Source organism: Anthonomus grandis, chromosome 3, assembly GCF_022605725.1.
Source record: "Anthonomus grandis grandis chromosome 3, icAntGran1.3, whole genome shotgun sequence".
NCBI classification, from domain to species: Eukaryota; Metazoa; Arthropoda; class Insecta; order Coleoptera; family Curculionidae; genus Anthonomus; species Anthonomus grandis.
Genome location: NC_065548.1, coordinates 1020650 through 1044692, shown reverse-complemented (window position 1 = coordinate 1044692; position 24043 = coordinate 1020650). Strand labels below are relative to the sequence as shown.

Genomic DNA, 24043 nt, shown 5'->3' with positions numbered 1-24043 from the left:
ATTTTTAGACCACCTATCTTATATTGATGAAATAATAATAATAATATATCAATCTTTAATTCTGGTCACCAATATAGTACACAATTTATATAGAAAAGTAACATTTGTTTTTGATATACCCATTAATTAATAAATAAAATACCTATTATTTAATACACGTTTCTGGTAAACATATGTCTGATGGTTTATCATAGTTTGTTAATTTACGTTAAACTATATTAAATACGTATATAAAAGAAATATAAAAACCTTTATATATACGTTGAAGTTGCAGATATTTTGAAGTTTATACTACGTTTTACGTATATGTCAACGTGACAGAGCATAGTACATAATTTTTAATGTTTATTATACGACTCAATGTTGTTTGGGTAATATACAAATATATATATATATATATAATTATATCAAATTTAAATAAACAAACTGAGTTATTAGATTAAATATAACGACAAAACCAACTGTTATTCATGCGTATTATTTTGGAAAACAATGATTTTTGAAAACAGTTTTTTACTGGTAAGTTTTGTGGGGTGGGTGGGGGGCTAAGGGTAGGATTAATGAAAAACGTTTTTTTGCAGAACATAATTGCCTGCAAAAAATGCTTATTAGGAAATATATTTTATCCGATATTTTTAGTTGAAGTTCAACCAAAAATGCACACCTGGTGTACACCAAAAATAAACGTTTATTTAACTATCATTTGTTGCTTGAGTTATCTTATAGGAAATAAAAAATATTTTCAACTTCCTGGAAGGAAAATATCAATTGTTGTATGATAAAAGTACCTACTAAATTTCTACAGAATAAAAATAATTATATAATCATTTTGGAAAAGTATTAACATTTTATCCAAGGTTGGACCTAACAACTCCCTGGAAAAAACATTATATTTAGCTTATTTACTGAAAAGAAAACTTCCCTGAAAAAAAATCCCTGAAAAGGTGAAAAATAAATTAACTATCCTGGAAAATTATGTACCGTTACTAGGCAAAGTAGATTTTTCTCAAGCCCCCAAACTTCAACCGTGTTTTTTGCAAAAACTATCAAATTTAAGAAAAAACTCAAAAAGTACTTTTTAATCAGAAATTTTCAAGTCTATCACTTTGATAATTAGACATTTTTTCATTAAAGTAGTAATTTTCAAGTTATAGGTCGATATGTGCCGTTACTAGGCAAAGTTGATTTTTCTCAAGCACCCAAACTTTAACCGTGATTTTTGCAAAAACTATCAAATTTAGGAAAAAACTCAAAGAGTACTTTTTAATAAGAAATTTTCCAATCTATCACTTTGATATTTAGACATTTTTTCATTTAAGTAATAGTTTTTATGTTATACGCCTTTACTAGGCAAAGTTGTTTTTTTCTCAAAGCCCTTAAACTTCAAACGTGATTTTCTCCATAACTATTAAATTTTCGGAAAAAAACTCAAGGACTACTTTTTCATCAGAAATTTTCCAATCTATTTACCTTATTTGCTGAAAGAAAAACGTTAATTTTTTACAAAAAAGAGACCAAAAAATCCCTGAAAAAGCGAAAAATAAATTAATTATCCCGGAAAATGATGAATAAATAATTCAGATTTTCTGGAAAAAATCCCTGACTGCCTGGAAGAAAAAAAAACAAATTTATGGAAAAGAAACATCAATTCTTTAAAACAAAAAAAACAATGTTTATATTTATATCAATAAAATAATAAAACCATCCAGATACAGGGTGTTTCAAATTTGACCCTCAATATGGAGATCTCGGAATTTATAAGAGAGACGATGATATAAATTGAGAAAAACTGGACTTTTTAAATAAATAAATAATAATTTAATAAAAAGGAAATTTTAGAAAGATTTTGAAAATACAAAAATCCAATATGGCACCCATAAAGAAACACAAAGTCGATGATGATTGACAAAAGACGAAACGTCGTACCGAAAATCTAAAAACACCATCGTGTAGCACGAAAAAACTGGCAGAGCAAAAGTGCAAATTATTTTAAAATCGGATAAGAAATAAGCTAAAAAAAAAATTAAATCGATTTTTCAAAAGCAGATTTTAAGATCCCTATTAAGAGGGTCGAATTTGAAACATCCTGTATATATTTCCACTGTATATCAAATAATGTAAGGACTCTACAATAAATAAGACACTCTATATATCATGTAAGGTTGCTTGATAGAAATCAGGTATATAAAGTGTTCTATTTACTCCTTTCGTAGTCTTCGGCTCTCCACCCTGTATACACAGTTTGTACATAAATAAACCACTTTCAAAAAAAAAAAAATTTAAGCAATAATACTAATTTGAATGAAGATTCCAAAAAAAATAATTCTGCTACGATATTTATATAAATATTTACTAGTTTTTAGATTTATACATATATATATTATATTTTATTAAAATAGTATAGTTGTATTCGTTAGTAAACTGAGATAAATGTAACCACAATTATCTTAATCAAGATGCACAGTTTGGAATTTTAACATTTGTAAATTTATATAATCGGTATATTATATAATATTTTAGGATAGAGTTTATTATGTATGTACGTATGTATGGAGTAATTATTTATATATTTGCTGTCAGTATATTATAGTGTTTTATTTCATTCGTCTTGCCTTCTCTATTTATTATACCCTGATGTAAAAAGTGCTAAAATATCACTAACCTAGAGAGTTTTGGAATTTAAATAAATATTATACAGGGTGTTCCGTTGAAAAGGTAAGAGAAAGAGGGTTGCAGTAAAATTTTGTACAAAATGACAGATATCATCAAATTGTACTAAGAATACCTTATGCAAGTAAAATGCTAATAACAGAGAAGCGTGTGGTGGTGCGAGGCCTCTGGCCACGCACAGGTTGTTTCCAGTACGATTTCCTTTAAAAATGTGCAGTAATCGCAAAATTGTACTTAGAATATAATCATAATTTTGTACAAAAAATGTTATCCAGAATCAGTTCACTAATGCACAAAATTTCTAATAGAAAAAGGAGTTTTAGTAAAATTTTTAATAGCAGCTTATAAAGTAAATTTTGCACAAAATTGTACTATATCCACCTTATGCGTGGCTGAGGCTACGCATAACTAAAAGTTCATCATTAAAATGACGAATAATAGAAAAATGCCTAATGGTAAATTGTACTGGATATTTTATATTTTCAGTACAATTTTGAACCATTTTTTTTCACATTAAACATAGAACTGCCATAAAAATATCTTCCGGGATCTAGAAAACGGGTTCTAGTACATTTTTTAATTACAGCTTATAAGGCAAATTTTGCATTAAGTTGTACTAAATGATGACGAAAAAAGTTTCAATACGGTTTTGTACACAATTTATTAGAAAATGATAAAATTGTACTTAATCGACCTTACTCTACGTGGCCAGAGGGTACGCATCACCAAGAATATTCTAAAAGCAAATTATTAAAATAAAAACTGTTTAATAACAGAAAAATGCATGATAGTAAATTGTACTGGTTATTTCCAGTACAATTTTTTTAGCAATAAACATAAAATTGTAGGTACTAAAAATGCCTTAAAATCCCTTCAGTAAAGTACAAAATTCTTAATAGAAAAAGGGCTTTTAGTACAACTTTCAATTACAGATTATAAGAAATCAAACTCTATGGATAAATAGAGGGAAAAACGCAAAATTATACTAAAACAATATTTATTTAATTGTACTAAAAATGTTTTTCAAAGCCACTCCACTATATTACAAGGCAAAATTAGCTTGAAAATTGTACTGAAATCAATCTTTATGGACAAGTAGAGGGGGGAGGAAGAAAGTTACAGTACAATTTTGTACAAAATTTGACAGAAGTCATCAAATTGACTAAAAATATTTTCCAACATTACTTTCCTGAAGTAGGCAATTTCCAATAGAAAAAGTTGAAATTCGCTTGAAAATTGTACTGAAATCAATCTTTATGGACAAGAAGAGGGGGGAGAAAGAAAGTTACAGTACAATTTTGTACAAAATTTGACAGAAGTCATCAAATTGTTCTAAGACCACCTGATGCGAGTACCAGAAAAGTGCGTGATAGTGACAGGTTGTTTCTAGTACAATTCCGTTCAAAAATGTCTAGTAATCACGAAATTATATAAAAAATATTATCATAATTTTGTACAAAAAATGTTATCCAGAATCACTTCACTAAAGTACAAAACTCCTAATAGAAAAAGGGGTTTTAGTACATTTTTTAATTGCAGCTTGTAAGACAAATTTTGCACAAAATTGTACTGATTGATAAGGGAAAGTTTGAATAGAGTTTTGTACACAATTTATTACAAAATCATAGAATTGTACTAAATCCACATTGAAACATAAAAGTATAAAATTCCTAATTATAAAAAATGCATGGTGGTAAATTTTACTGGTTATTTCCAGGATAATTTTGACCATTTTTTTTACAATAAACATAAAACTGTACTAATAATCTCATTTTAAAGTAGAAAATTCTTAATAGAAAAATGGCTTTTATCTTAAAGGGAGAAAAAGGTCCAGTAGAATTTTGTACAAAATTTGACAGAAATCATCAAATTGTACTAAGACGGCCTTATGCGAGTAAAATGCTGATAACAGAAAAGTGCGTGGTGGTGCAAGGCCTCTGGCCACGCACAAATTGTTTCCAGTACAATTTTGATCAAAAATGTCCAGTAATCACGAAACTGTACTCAAAATCATAATTTTGTACAAAAAATCATTTTCTAAATTCTCTTCATTAAAATATATAATGCCTAATAATAGAAAATTGCATGGTGGTAAATTGTACTGTTTATTTCCAGTACAATTTTGAATAATTTTTTTTTTACAATAATCATAAAATTCTGCTAGAAATGTTTTAAAAGTACAAAATTCTTAATAGAAAAAGGGCTTTTAGTACAATTTTCAATTACAGATTATAAAAAATCAAACTCTGTGGACAAGAGGGGAGAGGAGAAAGAGGGAAAAAGTACCAGTACAATTTCGTTTAAAAACTAAAAGAATATTCACTTAATTGTACTGAAAATAGATTGTAAAATCAGTTTAGTAAATAACGTAAAAAAATTGAAAAAAAATCATAAAATTGTACTAAAGGTGTTTTTTTCAAAGTCACGTCATTAAAGTACCAAATTTTTAATAGAAAAAGTTATTTTAGTACAATTTTCAATTAAAGATTATAAGGCAAATTTTGCATAATATTGTACTAAAATCAACCTCTATGAACAATTAAAAGGACGAATGAAAAAAGTTCCAGTACAATTTTGTATAAAATTTGACGGAAATCATCAAATTGACTAAAAATATTTTCCAACATTACTTTCCTGAAGTAGGCAATTTCCAATAGAAAAAGTTGAAATTCGCTTGAAAATTGTACTGAAATCAATCTTTATGGACAAGAAGAGGGGGGAGAAAGAAAGTTACAGTACAATTTTGTACAAAATTTGACAGAAGTCATCAAATTGTTCTAAGACCACCTGATGCGAGTACCAGAAAAGTGCGTGATAGTGACAGGTTGTTTCTAGTACAATTCCGTTCAAAAATGTCTAGTAATCACGAAATTATATAAAAAATATTATCATAATTTTGTACAAAAAATGTTATCCAGAATCACTTCACTAAAGTACAAAACTCCTAATAGAAAAAGGGGTTTTAGTACATTTTTTAATTGCAGCTTGTAAGACAAATTTTGCACAAAATTGTACTGATTGATAAGGGAAAGTTTGAATAGAGTTTTGTACACAATTTATTACAAAATCATAGAATTGTACTAAATCCACATTGAAACATGAAAGTATAAAATTCCTAATTATAAAAAATGCATGGTGGTAAATTTTACTGGTTATTTCCAGGACAATTTTGAACCAATTTTTTTACAATAAACATAAAATTGTACTAAAAATCTCATTTTAAAGTAGAAAATTCTTAATAGAAAAATGGCTTTTATCTTAAAGGGAGAAAAAGGTCCAGTAGAATTTTGTACAAAATTTGACAGAAATCATCAAATTGTACTAAGACGGCCTTATGCGAGTAAAATGCTGATAACAGAAAAGTGCGTGGTGGTGCAAGGCCTCTGGCCACGCACAAATTGTTTCCAGTACAATTTTGATCAAAAATGTCCAGTAATCACGAAACTGTACTCAAAATCATAATTTTGTACAAAAAATCATTTTCTAAATTCTCTTCATTAAAATATATAATGCCTAATAATAGAAAATTGCATGGTGGTAAATTGTACTGTTTATTTCCAGTACAATTTTGAATAATTTTTTTTTTACAATAATCATAAAATTCTGCTAGAAATGTTTTAAAAGTACAAAATTCTTAATAGAAAAATGGCTTTAAGTACAATTTTCAATTACTGATTATAAAATATCAAACTCTGTGGACAAGAGAGGAGAGGAGAAAGAGGGAAAAAGTACCAGTACAATTTCGTTTAAAAACTAAAAGAATATTCACTTAATTGTACTGAAAATAGATTGTAAAATCAGTTTAGTAAATAACGTAAAAAAATTGAAAAAAAAACATAAAATTGTACTAAAGGTGTTTTCCAAAGTCACGTCATTAAAGTACCAAATTTTTAATAGAAAAAGCTTCAATTAAGGATTATAAGGCAAATTTTGCATAATATTGTACTAAAATCAACCTCTATGAACAATTAAAAGGACGAATGAAAAAAGTTCCAGTACAATTTTGTAATAAATTTGACGGAAATCATCCAGTTGTACTAAAAACACCTTATGCGTGGCCAGAGGCTACGCATCATTAAGAATTTTATAAAATCACTTCATTAAAATACAAAATTCCTTAATAATATTTTCAAAATTAATAAAGGGGATTATTATTATTATTATTATTAAAATAATTAATTCAGGTGCTGTATCTTAGTTGTTTGGTTTTAGTCAATTTCTACAAAAACGGTGATATTTACCGACTTTTACTAAGAGCACCTTTTTTATGTAAAAAGCATAGGAACATCATAATCTAATGCCCAAACGGGCAGAAATTAAAGTCTTAAAGAAATCGGCCTAAATTTACCAAATACCCCCCTGATTCTGAAGCCCCTGGTAAATATTTTTTTTTATTTAGTAGGTTCAAAAGAATAAACGTACTAACAATAATTTACCTTCCAAAATTGGTTGCGGTAGCTAAAGTAGTTCCGGAGCTATTAAAAAAAAACTAGTTTTTAAAGGTTATTTTCAAAGAGCTCTAGCTCCCTGAGGAAGCTTTTCCGGACCCATGTATATATGAACTTTTGTTTTTCTTTTGACGTTGTATAATTAATAATGAAGCTTTATTGGAAAAATCCTTTAGTGTACGAGCGCCTTTAAATGACACAAAATTCCAACACATCCGTAACCAATTATCGGTAATTGATAACTGAGATACTGGCCATTAGTAATTTCCTTTTATTTTCATCCGATTAACTGGCGAACTATTAATAATGTTATTTTCATCATTTCAGGTCATAATTTCGTTACGATATTTAAAACAAAAAAAAATCAAATAAAATTAGAAAGTCTCGAAACAAGCACACAAATGCATTTCTAATGCAGCACCGGCGGATTTATTGTCTGACATTTTAAGGTTAGATTTCAGATTCAGCGCAACGAACAAAACGTTCTGCTTTTATAATATAAACGAGACACGAATCGGTACGAAGAAGATAAAGTGAAAAAAATCGGTGACTGTTTATGTTTATGGCCGGTGATCGTATCGCATTCGTTCACTCTCTTACCCATTCAAAGTTTATGGAAAATGGAGTTTAAAGCAATATAGTTTTCTTCTTAATTCTTTGTACAATTTGAAGAAAAACCCTGAATTTACTACTTTCTTACTTCGTTTAATTAAAACACCGTCTATTTTTAATACCACTCTTTTTATTCACGAACGACCGACTATCTTTTACAAAACTACTCTCAGAAAGGCCCACTTCCCTTTTCTTAACCTAACATAAACATTTTTTATGAATGATCTTTTATAATACTCGGTCCTTGATCCGTTATCGATGACGTAATTTTTATATGAACGCGATCGAAGAATCTCTCATACTCAGTACTCAGTATTCATATCATACTCAGTACTCTCATACTCTCTCATACAGTCGCAGCAGCTTTTCGTTATGGCGGCATTTGACCTTAGCTCGCCCATACTGCTGACTTAACATTTTGGTGGTATAAACTGGGTGTTTTAAATTATCTGCTTACAAATATAACAAAAAAAAATAACGTTAGTCAATTATAAAATAAATATGCAATACACCACAGAAAATAGCCACTCAACAGAGCCTAAGCCAACTCTTGGGCAGCCATCCTCTTTAGTGTAATAATTTGCCTTCAATCTACATCGGTATTGTTTGCCTTGAGGTCACGCTTCCTCCCTTCGGAAGACTTTCTCCCTAAAAGCAACGTTTGATCTTGAGGAACAAAGTCTTCCTGGAAAACGTTTTCTCCTTCGGCAACTTTTACCCTGGAGGAACGTTTCCTCCCTTTGGGAGACTTTGTCCCTAAGAGCAACGTTTGCTCTTGAGAAACTAAGTCCTCTTAATTGTTAAGTAAGCCAGTAAAGAAAAAAAAGGAAATTTCTCAAAAACTGTCATATTTACAGGAAAAATCAAGAAATACTTTTTAATCAGAAATTGTCCAATCTATCACTTTGATAATTAGACATTTTTTCATTAAAGTAACTGCTTTCAAGTTATAGGTGCCATTACTAGGCAAAGTTGGTTTTTCTCAAAACCCCTAAATTTCAACCATGATTTTCTCAAAAACTATCAAATTTACAAGAAAATTCAGAGAACACTTTTTAATCACAAATTTTCCAGTCTATCACTTTGGTAATTAGACATTTTTTTATTTAATTAATAATTTTCATGTTATAGGCGTTTACTAGGCAAAGTTGGTTTTTTCCAAAAGCTCTTAAACTTCAAACGTGATTTTCTCAAGAACTATCAAATTTGCAAAAAAATTAAAAGATTACTTTTTAATCAGAAATTTTCCAATCTATCACTTTGATAATTAGATATTTTTTCATTAAAGCAATAGTTTTCAAGTTATAGGTACCGTTACTAGGCAAAGTTGGTTTTTCTCAAAATCCTTGAACTTCAAACGTTATTTTCTCAAAAACTATCAAATTTAAGAAAAAACTCAAAGTGTAGTTTTTAATCAGAAATTTTCTATACTATCACTTTTATTATTAGACATTTTTCCATTAATGTAATATTTCTCAAGTTATAGGTTAAAATGTGCCGTTACTAGGCAAAGTTGATTTTTCTCAAGCCCCTAAATTTCAACCGTGATTTTCTCAAGGATTATCAAATTTGCAAGAAAATTCAAAGAGCACTTTTTAATTAGAAATTTTCCAATCTATCACTTTGATAATTAGACATTTTTTGATTAAAGTAACAGTTTTCAAGTTATAGGTCAAAATGCACTGTTACTAGGCAAAGTTGGTTTTTCTCAAAACTTTTCAAACTCAAACATGATTTTCTCAAAAACCATTAATTTTACAAGAAAGATCAAAGGGTACTTTTTAATCATAAATTTTACAAGCTATCACTTTTATTATAAGACATTTTTCCATTAAAGTAATATTTCTCAAGTTATTGGTCAAAATGTGTCATTACTAGGCAAAGTTGGTTTTTCTCAAGCCCTTAAACTTCAATCGTGATTTTCGCAAAAAGTATGAAATTTCAGAAAAAAATCAAAGAGTACTTTTTAATTAGAAATTTTCCAATCTATCACTCTGATAATTAGACATTTTTCCATTAAAGTAACAGTTTTCAAGTTATAGGTTAATATGTGCCGCTACTAGGCAAAGTTAGTTTTTCTAAAACCCCTTAAACTTCAAACGTGATTTTCTCAAGAACTATCAAATTTGCAAGAAAATTCAAAGAGTACTTTTTAATCAGAAATTTTCAGTCTATCACTTTGATAATTAGACATTTTTTCATTAAAGTAACAGTTTTCAAGTTATAGGTCGAAATGCGTTGTTACTAGGTAAAGTTGGTTTTTCTCAAAGCCCTTGAACTTCAAACGTGATTTTCTCAAAAACTATCAAATTTGAGAAAAAACTCAAAGAATACTTTTTAATCAGAAATTTTCCAGTCTATCACTTTGATAATTAGATATTTTTTTATTAAAATATTAATTTTCAAGTTATAGGTGCCGTTACTAGGCAAAGTTGGCTTTTCTCAAAATCCTTGAACTTCAAACGTTATTTTCTCAAAAACTATCAAATTTAAGAAAAAACGCAAAGAGTACTTTTTAATCAGAAATTTCCCAAACTATCACTTTGATAATTAGACATTTTTTCATTTAAGTAATAGTTTTCAAGTTATTGGTCGATATGTGCCGTTACTAGGCAAAGTTGATTTTTCTCAAAATCCTTGAACTTCAAACGCAATTTTCTCAAAAACTATCAAATTTAAGAAAAAACTCAAGGAATACTTTTTAATCAGAAATTTTCCAGTTTATCACTTTAATAATAAGAAATTTTTTCATTAAATGAATATTTCTCAAGTTATTGGTCAAAGTGTGCCACTACTAGGACCTTCATGATATGTATTAAAGTGCCCAGTATCTTTTTTTAAATTATATATTTCAAATCCATACAGCCACAATTGTCTTAAATAAAACATTTCTTGGACGGGTATAACAGGCAGTGGCATATTTTGAATATAGTCAAATACTATTCCACCAACATCATTACGCTCGTGGCACAAAGCAGTTATTTCTTAAAGTGTGCCACTACTAGGCAAAGTTGGTTTTTCTCAAAATCCTTGAACTTCAAACGCAATTTTCTCAAAAACTATCAAGTTTAAGAAAAAACTCAAAGAGTAGTTTTTAATCAGAAATTTTCCAATTTATAACTTTGATAATTAGACATTTTTTCATTAAAGTAACAGTTTTCAAGTTATAGGTCGAAATGCGCTGTTATTAGCCAAAGTTGGTTTTTCTCAAAGCCCCTAAATTTCAACCATGATTTTCTCAAAAACGATCAAATTTACAAGAAAATTCAAAGAGTACTTTTTAATCATAAATTTTCCAATCTATAACTTTGATAATTAGACATTTTTTCATTAAAGTAACAGTTTTCAAGTTATTGGTCGATATGTGCCGTTACTAGGCAAAGTTGATTTTTCTCAAAATCCTTGAACTTCAAACGTTATCTTCTCAAAAACTATCAAATTTACGGAAAAACTCAAAGAATACTTTTTAATCAGAAATTTTCCAGTCTATCACTTTGATAATTAGACATTTTTTTAATAAAGTAATAGTTTTCAAGTTATAGGTCGAAATGTGCCGTTACTATGCAAAATTAGTTTTTCTTTAGCCACTAAACTTCAAACATAATTTTATCAAAGATTGAAAAGATTTTTTTGGAATGAAAAAATAATATATTAAGCAAATTACTAAGGGTCGAAAGATATTTTGCAGCTAGAAACGAAGCACGTAACATTTTAATGCAAAAGAACTAGGGGTACGTGTTGATTCAGTTTTTTACAGTTTACTCAAAAACTATATATTTTCAGAAAAAAACTCATTGAACATTTTTTAAAGGGAATTCAATTCCCTGTAATTTGATGTGCATTACAACTAGAAACAACGAAAATAATAATTTTGTGCAAAAGAACTGGGGGCATGTACTAGGTTACTTTTTCCTCATTTGCTCAAAAATTATGTATTTTCAAAAAAAAAACTCATGGGACTTAATGATGGGCATTCAATTTCCGTTTATTTAATACGCATTACAACCTATAAGATGATAATCAAAAAACACATATCGACAGTAAAAATTAAACACTCTTAGTTAGTAATAAAACTGTAGTATAATTTGTTTGTAAACCAGTTCATTTTACCAACAATTACAAACTGAACATGTTTTAGTTCATCAGACCATCACGTAAGATTAAATAGTTGTCGTGACTCATATACGGTACACACAGCTTTCAAACCGACTATTAATATGTACAAGTGATACCATTGCAGTTATTTGTAGAAATCATAATAAAATCCATTTTACAACCGTACACACCGGAGGGCCGAACAAGAAAAGTAAATTTATTCGACTCCTAAACGGTCGAACTGTTGTTTTATCGCTTATTTAACAGCAACCTACTTAAACGTCGGGCAAAAGTAGGTAAAGTGCGATTCTACGCTTCGAATCCGCTTATAGTCGCGGCGTATTTTTCTTTTTTTGTCTCTTTTGAATCGTTAATTGTTATTCTAAGAATCATCTCCTACTGTGGGAATATTTTTAATTTGAAGATCTGCGAGAAACTTTTGGGATGGCTGGAGGACATTATAGGGATGTTCTCGGAACGTTTTTATGGCTCTATGCAAGGATCTCCTCCCTTTGTAAATTTTGTTTATATTATAGCTATGGTTTTTTAGTATAAAACCAGTGAATGACTCTTTTCTTTTCGGTGTATTTGTACATAAACATTTTTATCACTGGGGTATCTCGTGATATTTTCTGTCTACGTCAATTTTTTCTTAACTCATAAATAGTAAAAAACTGGTTCACTTATCACAGCTGTGATTTTTTGAAGATGTTTTAACCAAGAAAAACACTCAGAAGGAGAAACTTTTTTCTTTTATTATATTTACTTGGTTATCACAGAAGTGATATTTTTTTCAAAACTGAGATACAATAAAATTTATTTTTCTCATTGGCATCCTTATCACACCAATGCTGTTAACCAAAAAAATTTTGTGAAAAACAGTGATTTTTCAATCTGAAACTAGTAAAAAGCCTTTTTTTTCTTGTGGTTTATTTATGAAAATGTATTTTTATTACAGCTGTAATGCAAATTCTATGTATAATTGCAATTTGTAATGTAATTTAAATTATGCAGAATTAAATTCTCTTCAAAAAATGTCTTATGAGTTTTCCTTGGAAATTGCACAGTTTTTGAGTAAATGGGAAAAAACTGAACTAATACGTACCCCTAGTTCGTTGGCATAAAAATAATATTTGTCTTGTTTCTAGTTGTAATATACATCAAATTACAGGGAATTGAATTCTCTTAAAAAAATGTCTTATGAGTTTTCCTTGGAAATTGCACAGTTTTTAAGTAAATAGGAAAAAACTGAACTAATACGTACCCCTAGTTCGTTTGCATAAAAATAATATTTGCCTCGTTTCTAGTTGTAATATACATAAAATTACAGGGAATTGAATTCTCTTTAAAAAATGTTTTATGAGTTTTCTTTGGAAATTGCACAGTTTTTGAGTAAATAGGAAAAAACTGAACTAATACGTCCCCCCTAGTTCGTTGGCATAAAAATATAATTTGCCTCGTTTCTAGTTGTAATATACATCAAATTACAGGGAATTGAATTCTCTTTAAAAAATGTTTTATGAATTTTCCTTGGAAATTGCACAGTTTATGAGTAAATAGGAAAAAACTGAACCTACACGTACCCCTAGTTCGTTGGCATAAAAATATAATTTGCCTCGTTTCTAGTTGTAATATACTTCAAATTGCAGGGAATTGAATTCTCTTTTAAAAATGTCTTATGAGTTTTCCTTGGAAATTGCACAGTTTTTGAGTAAATAGGAAAAAACTGAACTAATACGTACCCCTAGTTCGTTGGCATAAAAATATAATTTGCCTCGTTTTTAGTTGTAATATATATCAAATTACAGGGAATTGATTTCTCTTTAAAAAATGTCTCATGAGTTTTTCTTGGAAATTGCACAGTTTTTGAGCAAATAGGAAAAAACTGAACTAATACGTACCCCTAGTTCGTTGGCATAAAAATATAATTTGCCTCGTTTCTAGTTGCATTATACATCAAATTACAGGGAATTGAATTCTCTTTAAAAAATGTTTTATGAGTTTTCCTTGGAAATTGCACAGTTTTTGAGTAAATGGGAAAAAACTGAACTAATACGTACCCCTAGTTCGTTGGCATAAAAATAATATTTGTTTTGTTTCTAGTTGTAATATACATCAAATTACAGGGAATTAAATTCTCTTAAAAAAATGTCTTATGAGTTTTTCTTGGAAAATGCACAGTTTTTGAGTAAATGGGAAAAAACTGAACCAATACGTACCCCTAGTTCGTTGGCATAAAAATATAATTTGCCTCGTTTCTAGTTGTAATATACTTCAAATTGCAGGGAATTGAATTCTCTTTTAAAAATGTCTTATGAGTTTTCCTTGGAAATTGCACAGTTTTTGAGTAAATGGGAAAAAACTGAACCAATACGTACCCCTAGTTCGTTGGCATGAAAATATAATTTGCCTCGTTTCTAGTTGTAATATACATCAAATTACAGGGAATTGAATTCTCTTTAACAAATGTCTTATGAGTTTTCCTTGGAAATTGCACAGTTTTTGAGTAAATAGGAAAAAACTGAACTAATACGTACCCCTAGTTCGTTGGCATAAAAATATAATTTACCTCGTTTCTAGTTTTAATATACATCAAATTACAGGGAATTGAATTTTCTTTAAAAAAATGTTTTATGAGTTTTCCTTGGAAATTGCACAGTTTTTGAGTAAATGGGAAAAAACTGAACTAATGTACGTATTAGTATAACTAATACGTACCCCTAGTTCGTTTGCATAAAAATAATATTTGCCTCGTTTCTAGTTGTAATATACATAAAATTACAGGGAATTGAATTCTCTTTAAAAAATGTTTTATGAGTTTTCTTTGGAAATTGCACAGTTTTTGAGTAAATAGGAAAAAACTGAACTAATACGTCCCCCCTAGTTCGTTTGCATAAAAATAATATTTGCCTAGTTTCTAGTTGTAATTTACATCAAATTACAGAGAATTGAATTTTCTTTAACAAATGTCTTATGAGTTTTCCTTGGAAATTGCACAGTTTTTGAGTAAATAGGAAAAAACTGAACTAATACGAACCCCTAGTGCCTTTGCATAAAAATATAATTTGCCTTATTTTTAGTTGCAATGCACATCGAATTACAGGGAATTAAATTGTGTTAAAAAACGTTTAATGACTTTTTTTTGAAAGTTGTTTAGTTTTTAAGTAAATTGAGAAGATCTGAACCAATACGTACCCCTAGTTGTTTTCCAGTAAAATATTATTTTCTTAGTTTCTAGTTGTAATGTACATCAAATTACAGTGAATTAAATTCTCTTAAAAAAATGTCTTATGAGTTTTCCTTGGAAATTGCACAGTTTTTGAGTAAATAGTAAAAAACTGAACCAATACGTACCACTAGTTCGTTGGCATAAAAATATAATTTGCCTCGTTTCTAGTTGTAATATACATCAAATTACAGGGAATTGAATTCTCTTTAAAAAATGTTTTATGAGTTTTCCTTGGAAATTACACAGTTTTTGAGTAAATGGGGAAAAACTGAACTAATACGTACCCCTAGTTCGTTGGCATAAAAATAATATTTGTTTTGTTTCTAGTTGTAATATACATCAAATTACAGGGAATTAAATTCTCTTAAAAAAATGTCTTATGAGTTTTTCTTGGAAATTGCACAGTTTTTGAGTAAATGGGAAAAAACTGAACCAATACGTACCCCTAGTTCGTTGGCATGAAAATATAATTTGCCTCGTTTCTAGTTGTAATATAAATCAAATTGCAGGAAATTGAATTTTCTTTAAAAAAATGTTTTATGAGTTTTCCTTGGAAATTGCACAGTTTTTGAGTAAATGGGAAAAAACTAAACTAATACGTACCCCTAGTTCGTTGGCATGAAAATATAATTTGCCTCGTTTCTAGTTGTAATATACATCAAATTACAGGGAATTGATTTCTCTTTAAAAAATGTCTAATGAGTTTTCGTTAGAAATCGCATAGTTTTTATGTAAATTAAGGAACACTGAACCACTACGTACCCCTAGTTCTACTGCATTAAAATATTATTTGCCTTGTTTCTAGTTGTAATATGCATCAAATTATAAAAAATTAAAATCTCTTCAATAGATATCCTACGATTTTTTTTCAGAAGTAAATAATTTTTGAATAAATCGGAAGAAACTGACCCAATAGGTGCCTAAATTAAAACTGACATCTTAGAAACGTTGAAATTAAAAACTATATCATTATCCGAGCATCTAAGATAATCCCGACCTAAACTAATTAAATTAAAGCACTAAATCGTCGCTCTTTTTAGTAGTAAAACGAATAAGCAATTTAAAAAAAGAATCTTTAATTAATTCTCTCGTATTTTCTAAAACACGTGACGGTAATTTTTTATCGTTAATGAATAATTCCACATAAATCGAATCTAACAGTCGCTCTATTCTCGTTCGTTCGACTTATTGTGAGAACGCCTCGTTATGTACCAAAAAAAAAAAAAAATGTTGAAATCTGCAAATTCTCAAACGATCTTAAACGCCCCGCAAAAAAAAAACAAATTTAATTCAACTCGGGTAGAAATGAGGTCGAGAGCGAGTGGATTAAAGTCGATTTAAATCGGCAAAATGTCCATTTTTTTTTTCGTTTTTTGGTTAACACACACTACTAAATATGTTTGGGTAGGATTTTGTTTCTATTGTTTCTATTTGTCCTTAGACTTCGGATGAATAGATAAAATAGAAAAATCACTAGTGAGATAAGAGTTGTTTTTTTTTAACTTCTAAAGGGAAAAATCACTGTTGAGATTTCCATTTATTGTGTCAATAAGAGAATTGTCTTAAATAAGAGGCTAGTTTAATATTGTTATCATTATTAAAAAAATATATATATTTTATGGATTCTTATTTTTTTCCTGGTAAATATTTTATAGCATTGAAGTTGATTAAAAAAAAAATGGTTATTGCTCTTTTTATTTTAATTTACAAACTGTCCATAACCTGTTTCAGCATTTTCCAAAAAACGTTTTTATACGTAACATTCGCGTCTCTTTTTTTTAAGGTAGTTGAGAAGGAAAAGGAAATTTTCATAATTTTCAACTATCTGAAAGTTAAGAGATTGAAGTCATGTTCTCAAGAAATTAGGATAATTTTTCTATTCTTCCAGGCACTTGAGAAACAGATACTTAAACTTCCTGGAATTAATAGAAAAATAATCATTTAATCATCCTAATATGGATTTTAATTGAATGTAAGTATTTAAAAAAAAAACGATCTAGGGGTACGTATTAGTTCAGTTTTTTCCTATTTACTCAAAAACTGTGCAATTTCCAAGGAAAACTCATAAGACATTTTTTTAAGAGAATTTAATTCACTGTAATTTGATGTACATTACAACTAGAAACTAAGAAAATAATATTTTACTGGAAAACAACTAGGGGTACGTATTGGTTCAGATCTTCTCAATTTACTTAAAAACTAAACAACTTCCAAAAAAAAGTCATTAAACGTTTTTTAACACAATTTAATTCCCCGTAATTCGATGTGCATTGCAACTAAAAATAAGGCAAATTATATTTTTATGCAAAGGCACTAGGGGTTCGTATTAGTTCAGTTTTTTCCTATTTACTCAAAAACTGTGCAATTTCCAAGGAAAACTCATAAGACATTTTTTAAAGAGAATTCAATTCCCTGTAATTTGATGTATATTGCAACTAGAAACAAGGCAAATAATATTTGAATGTAAAAAAATAGGAGTACGTAGTTTTCTAGTTCTTTTTCCACGTTTTTTTTAATTTCCTCAAATACCCGTAAGACATTTTTTGAAATAAATTTAATTGCCTGTAATTTTATGTGCATTACAGTTGTGATTAAGATATGTTTATACCAAATAACCACAAGAATAAAAAAAGCACTTTTTACTGGTTCCAATATTAAAACATTTTGTTGGTTAAGAGCACAGCTGTCATAAGCAAGCCAGTGAAAGAAAAAATAATTTTTAAGTTAAGAAAAAGAAAATCACTGCTGTGATAATAAAGCAAACAAAATTAATTAAAAAAAAACCCTTTAGTCTCATTCTGTGAGTGTTGTCGTTAGTTAAAAAAAAAACAATTTATTTGTTTCTTTATCACAAAAGAGAAAAGGTAAACGATTTTTCACTGCTTTTAGATTGAAAAAATCATAGTTATGATGAAAAGAATTTGCAAGGAGAGGAGATCCTTGCATAGGGTCTTTAAACATTTTAAAACGTTCTGAGAGCCTCTATAGTCTATAATGTTCTAGTCATCTCAATGTTTTTCGTACATTTAAAAGAAAAAAAAATTCTTAAAGTGAGTTAACTCAAAAATAAAAAATTGAAGACAATTTAAATTTTACATGAAGATTCTTTAATTAAATTCATTGGATTCCTACTTCAGCGTTTTCCAAAAAATGTTTAAAAATTTGAAAAAATAGATTTTACTTTGAAAAAAATCAGGTACTCTCTATAATTCAAAAACATTGTAGACATTTGAAATTTTGTATGGAAACTCTTCAATTAAATTAATTTAATACGTATTTCAGCGTTTTTTTTTAATTCAGACAGCCTGCAACTGTAATAATAATAATAATAATAATAATAATAATAATAATAATAATAATAATAATAATAATGTATTTATTTAGCTTGAGTCATTTGTCGCAGTCATAAATGTCTTCCTATATTTGAGCGTTTTCCAAAAACTATAGAGAATTTTGAAAGAACAATTATTTTAATTAATAATAATATTTAATTTATTAAGAAAAAGGAGAAAATTCTAAAGTTTTAATGTGTTTTTTAATATTTTTTTAGAGGCCTTTATAAAAAAACCCTCCAAAAACTCTTTTTCTCTCAGTAACTCCGCACATGATCATAAATCCCGTCTTTTACAGACTCTCATCGACTTCTGTTGGGTGCCACATTGTCACATACAAGTCTTAATCCGTATAGTTTCCACTACAAGTATTAGGGTAAAAATCCACTATTTATCCCTCTTTTTTATATGAATATTACCTGAAAATTTTAAATTTAATAAAGGACAAGCAAATATACATTTTCCATAAGCCAAACTTACCATTTAACGAGCATAAAACAAGGTTATTGATATAACGGGGCTCAACGAGATGATCAGAAAGCCAAGCAAGCAGAAGAAGAAAAAGAAAAAACTGTAGTACAACCAATTTGGAATTTTGAAAGAAAAAAATTTGGTTTTTTGACAGACTCCCTCTTTCTTTGAATGACATTTTTTGGCTAAACTATAAGTCTTACAACAAAAATTATGGAATAAAAACTGAAGGTAATTAAATTCTCTATAATTTATCATTAACTAGTAAAATTGTATAGCCAACAACTACAAAGTTCTCCAACTTTTTCCTCGTTGCTTATACAACTTTACATCAAGGGAGTAAATTATAGAGAATTTAATTACTTTACATTTTTGTTAAATACATTATTCTGTAAACTCTTTTTCTCTCTGCATCGATCCATGTTTTAAACTAACTCACCGTTTTCGGTACCAAACTGACCGTACTACGGATGATTTCTTTTCTTTCCTTTTTTTTGTCTTGTTTGCTGTTAATTTAAAAAAAAAAAGTAGTGGTGCATCAGCTGGTGCATAAGTGGTTCTTTCTTGTGGTACCCCCGTTTCACACAATCGAAAATATGGGCCAATTATTCAGTGTTCGCGTATATTCAACAACCGGCGGTCGGCGGTTATTGAGTCGGTAACCGTAAGCCGAAGAGGAGGCACCATCCGTAAACCGAGAGAAATAAAGAGAGAAAGAAACGTCGGTCGCGGTCTAGAAATTCTTCCTTTTTTTTAAATTTTTTTTGTGCCCATTTTCGGTTGTTTTTTTGCCGTTTTTTTGAGGAGGAAATCGAAAAAGGAGTGAGCGATATGGAGGTTTGTCGAGGCGGGTTTTTTGTGTACGGGCTTGCGGTTTTTTTGATGGTCGCCTATGGAATCGAAGGTAGGGATTTTTTTTTCTTAATCATACCCAAATTGAAGGTGTTTATCTTGAATGCCAATAATCATTTTTATTCAATATTTTTTTGCATTAAATAATGATTTTAGATGCTTGTAATAAAGCCTACATATACTTGAATTAAGGTAATAATTATAACGTATTCCAGTTATATTTGATAAAGTTTTTTTTAATGTAGTTTTAATGAGGTAGGTTCTTCTTTTAGTTTACGTTTACGTCTTTTATTTATAGTTATTTTTAAATGTTATTACTTTATTGTACCCAATAAATAAATAAATGCTTTATTGTTATTTTGACACTTGAAAAAATAAGTGAAACATGAGTTTCTGATCTGATCTCTGTCTTTAATCTTTTTGTTGAAAATTGTAGCATTTACTTAAAAAAAAGGTGCAATACCTTCTATGCGAGTTTTCAAATGTCTGTGATTTTTTTTTTATTTTGGACATTTTATAAAATTTTTTTTTGATTTTTTGTACGAGTTTCAAAAACGCTGAAATAGGTGAATAAGTGTAAGTTTTTTAGTTTTTGCATTACCGCAAATGTTAAAAAGGGTTTTTAGGAACAAAATATTTTTTTCATTTTTTGGTACAATTAAAAAACATGAATAAAATTAGTACAATTTAAAAAAAAAACTATTTCAGAAAAAAAAAATTCTACAGTTTTTTGTACAATATACGAAAAACGCTGAATTTTAATGAGCAATAATTGTACAAATTTTTGAAAGTCTTAGTTTTTTAGTTTATAAGTTGCGAACATTTTTTTAGGATAAAATTAATTTTTTCCCAAAAAAAAAAATTTTTCTTTAATTTTTTGTACAATTATTAAAAAATGCTGAAATAGGTGTCTAACCGATTTCAATAAGCCATAATTGTACAAATTTTCAAATCGGTAACTATGAAAAAGTTGATGAGCTTTTTTAAGATAAAAATTTTTTTTTTCTCAATTTTTTGTACAAAATTCAAGAAACCCTGAAATAGTCTGCCTAAGCAATTTTAACGGGCAATAGTTGTACAGAATTTTAAAAACGTAAATTTTCTATTTTTTGAGTTATAAACTAGTTGATTTGATTTTTTGATTTTCACAAAAAAAATATTTTTTTTTAAATTTTTTGTACAAAATTTAAAAAATGTAAGATTTTTGATTTTTGAGTTATAAATATGTTGATAAGACATAAAAAAAATATGTTTTTACAAAAAAATGTTTTTTTTTTCAATTTTTGGTACAATTTTATTAAAACGCTTAAACAAGTTAATGAACTTCTTATGAAAAAATTCATTTCATTACAAGAACAAGTGTTCCATTAATTTCTTGTACAATTTTTCAAAAACCCTGAAATAGGTTTCCAATCAATTTCAGTGGGTAATAATTGTCCAACATTTCAAAAGTCTAAGATGTTTGGTTTTTAAGTTATCGATATGGTAATAAGACTAAAAAAATTTTTTTTGTTGTACTTTTTTTATCTATGCAGCTTTTGCAAAATAAAAATTATTATTATTCTTCCGTCTGAAGAAAGAAGGTCGTATCTGACAATTTTATCAAAATTAGGTTTATACAATATTAAGGATTGATATATAATTTTCTACCTATTGCACTAGAAACAATAGTCGTATATTGCAAATTAATGACTAGTCATAACTGCAAAGTTTCCATGGTTCCTAGTGAATCTTGTCGGATCTAGTTAATGCTAAGAAAAACTGTCATATTCGCACGTAAAAAAATTAGTGTCCCTATTAAGTTAGTCGTATATGTGCAAACAACATAACCTAAATTTGTGTGTCTCGTTTGAATGTTAAATTAAACAGTAAGATAAGAATCGATGTCTTTTTAATATTTAGTGGTTTGATTACTGTTTTATTCTTCGAGAAATATTGACGATAAATAGATAAAGGTAAGTAGTTTTTTGTTTATTTATGTTAAAAAGTGTTTCAAATCTAAAAACTTCCTACTATTAACTAGAACTTGTTTTAATTTGTTGTCCTAATTTCACTGTATATTTTGTATTTTTGAAACAAAATTATTTTGTATATTTTATAAAATTTAGTACTGAAAAGTATGAAAAATTAGTCTCGGGTCTAAACCTCTAATACGTTGTTTCATCATTTTAGCATGAATAGCAGAACTCAACAAAATCATGCAACTTGCCACAAAATCTACCATGGAAAAAAATGTGCTAACTAGTTCGTTGGAATCGTTTGCTAATTTTTCGGAAGATTCTGATAAAGACCGAGACTTTGTCTTATCAGACTTTGAAAAGGACGCGGATTTAGTCAGTAGTTCATTGGAAGATGACATAAATGAATTCTTAGATTTAGAAAAAGACGACCTTCCTTTGTCCATCTTAAAAGAAAGAGACACTCCAAAAGAAATAAAAAAAATGCTAGATTCTATGATTGAAAAAGTTTCAAAAAATTTGGATGGTGCTGTTTATACAAAAAAAGGTACAATAAGGAAAAGGAAAAAGTATGATACTTCTCCTGCAACACGAAAAAAAATTGATTTAACATGAAAAAACAAAAATATTCATCTGTAAAAGAAAACTATGGTGAAAAGTGTACAAAGAAATGTATTGCAAAAATCGGTATGCAACGGCAGAATCAGATTAATCAGGAATATTGGGACTTGGAGGAAAAAGAAAGGCGAGCCTTTATATTGCATAAAACTAGCACCACTGGTGTTAAAAGAAGATCAATCATTTTAGCTGCTGAAGGATCCCGAAGAAATAGATCTGTTTAGTATAATTTACCTGATGAGAATGGCTGCAATCAAAAAGTTTGCAAACATTTTTTTTTGGATATGAACTAAAAAATGACCGTGTTCTTAGAAATGTTACTTTAATAAATGAAAGGACATCTATTGCTCCAAAACTAGATAATAAAGGTAGAAAATAAATTTGATGAAACATTGATTGAACAACATGTTGAAAGCTTTCAACCCACAATTTCGCATTACAGACGGGAGCACGCCCCACTACGAAGATACTTGCCAAGCGATATTACAATAAGGGCAAGAAAGAAAGAAGGAAAGAAAGAAAGAAAGAAAGAAAGAAAGAAAGAAAGAAGGAAAGAAAGAAAATGTGTTATAACGTAAGAATAATCTTGTGTACAAGCATCCTACAAGCTGAAAAAAGAAAATAGAATTTCAAAAATTGACAAAACAATGATGAAAATTAAACACAAGAAGACAAAGTTTTTGAACATACTTGAATTAAAGATAACTAAATAAAACAATCAATTACTAACAAACCTATCATTAAAAAGTCATCCATGCAGGTTATAATATGCCTTAGCCAATAAAAGCGTCTTTAATTCTCTTTTAAATTTCTTAACATCCGATATATGTCTAACACATAGAGGAACATGATTGTAAATTTTTCTACTTATGTAAATTAATGAGTTTTTGGTAAGGGAAGACGTAGAAATAGGTAGGGGAACATCATTTACACGACGAGTCAAATGGACAGTGTCAAAGGTTAGTTTGGGAATTTTGTGAATAAGAGCAGCTGTTAAGATAAAGAGTGAAAAAAGATTTAGGATTTTTTCAGAAATGAAGAGGGGTTTGCAAGAATCTCTTAACTTAGCAGAACACAGATACCTGTGTTACTTTTTTTTAAAAAACAAAGACAATGTTAAGTAGCCCCTTATTGGGTAAACTCCAAAAAAGCAAGCCATACTGAATATGAGATTCAATAAGTAAAAAGTACACTGAACGTGCAACCACCCTTCCCAGCTCTTGTTTTGCCATTCTTACTGCAAAACATCCAGAAGATAATTTTCCAGCTAAATGTAAAATATGATCTTCAAACCGAAGGCGACCATCAATGGTAATTCTTAGGAAGTTGCAGCACTCTTTATTCTGCAAGAGGAAATTTTCGTCAAACATCAGACCCTGAACATCGCACTTAAACACCATAATAAACGTCTTTCTTACATTAAACACGAGCCTGTTGGAAGCACACCACCCTGATAAAATCTGAAGGTCTTCAAGGATACAAGTCTTAATATAATCAGAATTTTTATGGCTCCATAGTATGGTGGTATCATCAGCAAACTGAATCACCTTGCCCTGCAGTTTCAATGAACTCAAGTCATCCACATACAGTAAAAATAACAGTGGTCCCAATACTGAACCCTGGGGAACGCCGCATTTTAGGGATCTAGAAGCAGACAAACGCCCAGACACTGTAACCTTCTGAGTACGATTTGATAGATAGGATTCAAGCCATCGCAACGCTACGCCCCTAAAACCATATTTATCGAGCTTAGATAAC

The 24043-nt window shown here is 28.8% G+C and overlaps 1 protein-coding gene across 1 annotated transcript in view; it reads left to right on the top strand.

The window, feature by feature from the left end:
- The window catches only part of LOC126734705 (agrin), a 323970-nt gene that overhangs the window by 225566 nt on the left and 74361 nt on the right, over positions 1 to 24043 (top strand). The window contains exon 2 of the mRNA XM_050438421.1: positions 19641 to 19761. Within this exon, the coding sequence (XP_050294378.1) occupies positions 19689 to 19761 (73 nt within the window). The 5' untranslated portion in view covers positions 19641 to 19688. The remainder of the gene's footprint in view (positions 1 to 19640; positions 19762 to 24043) is intronic.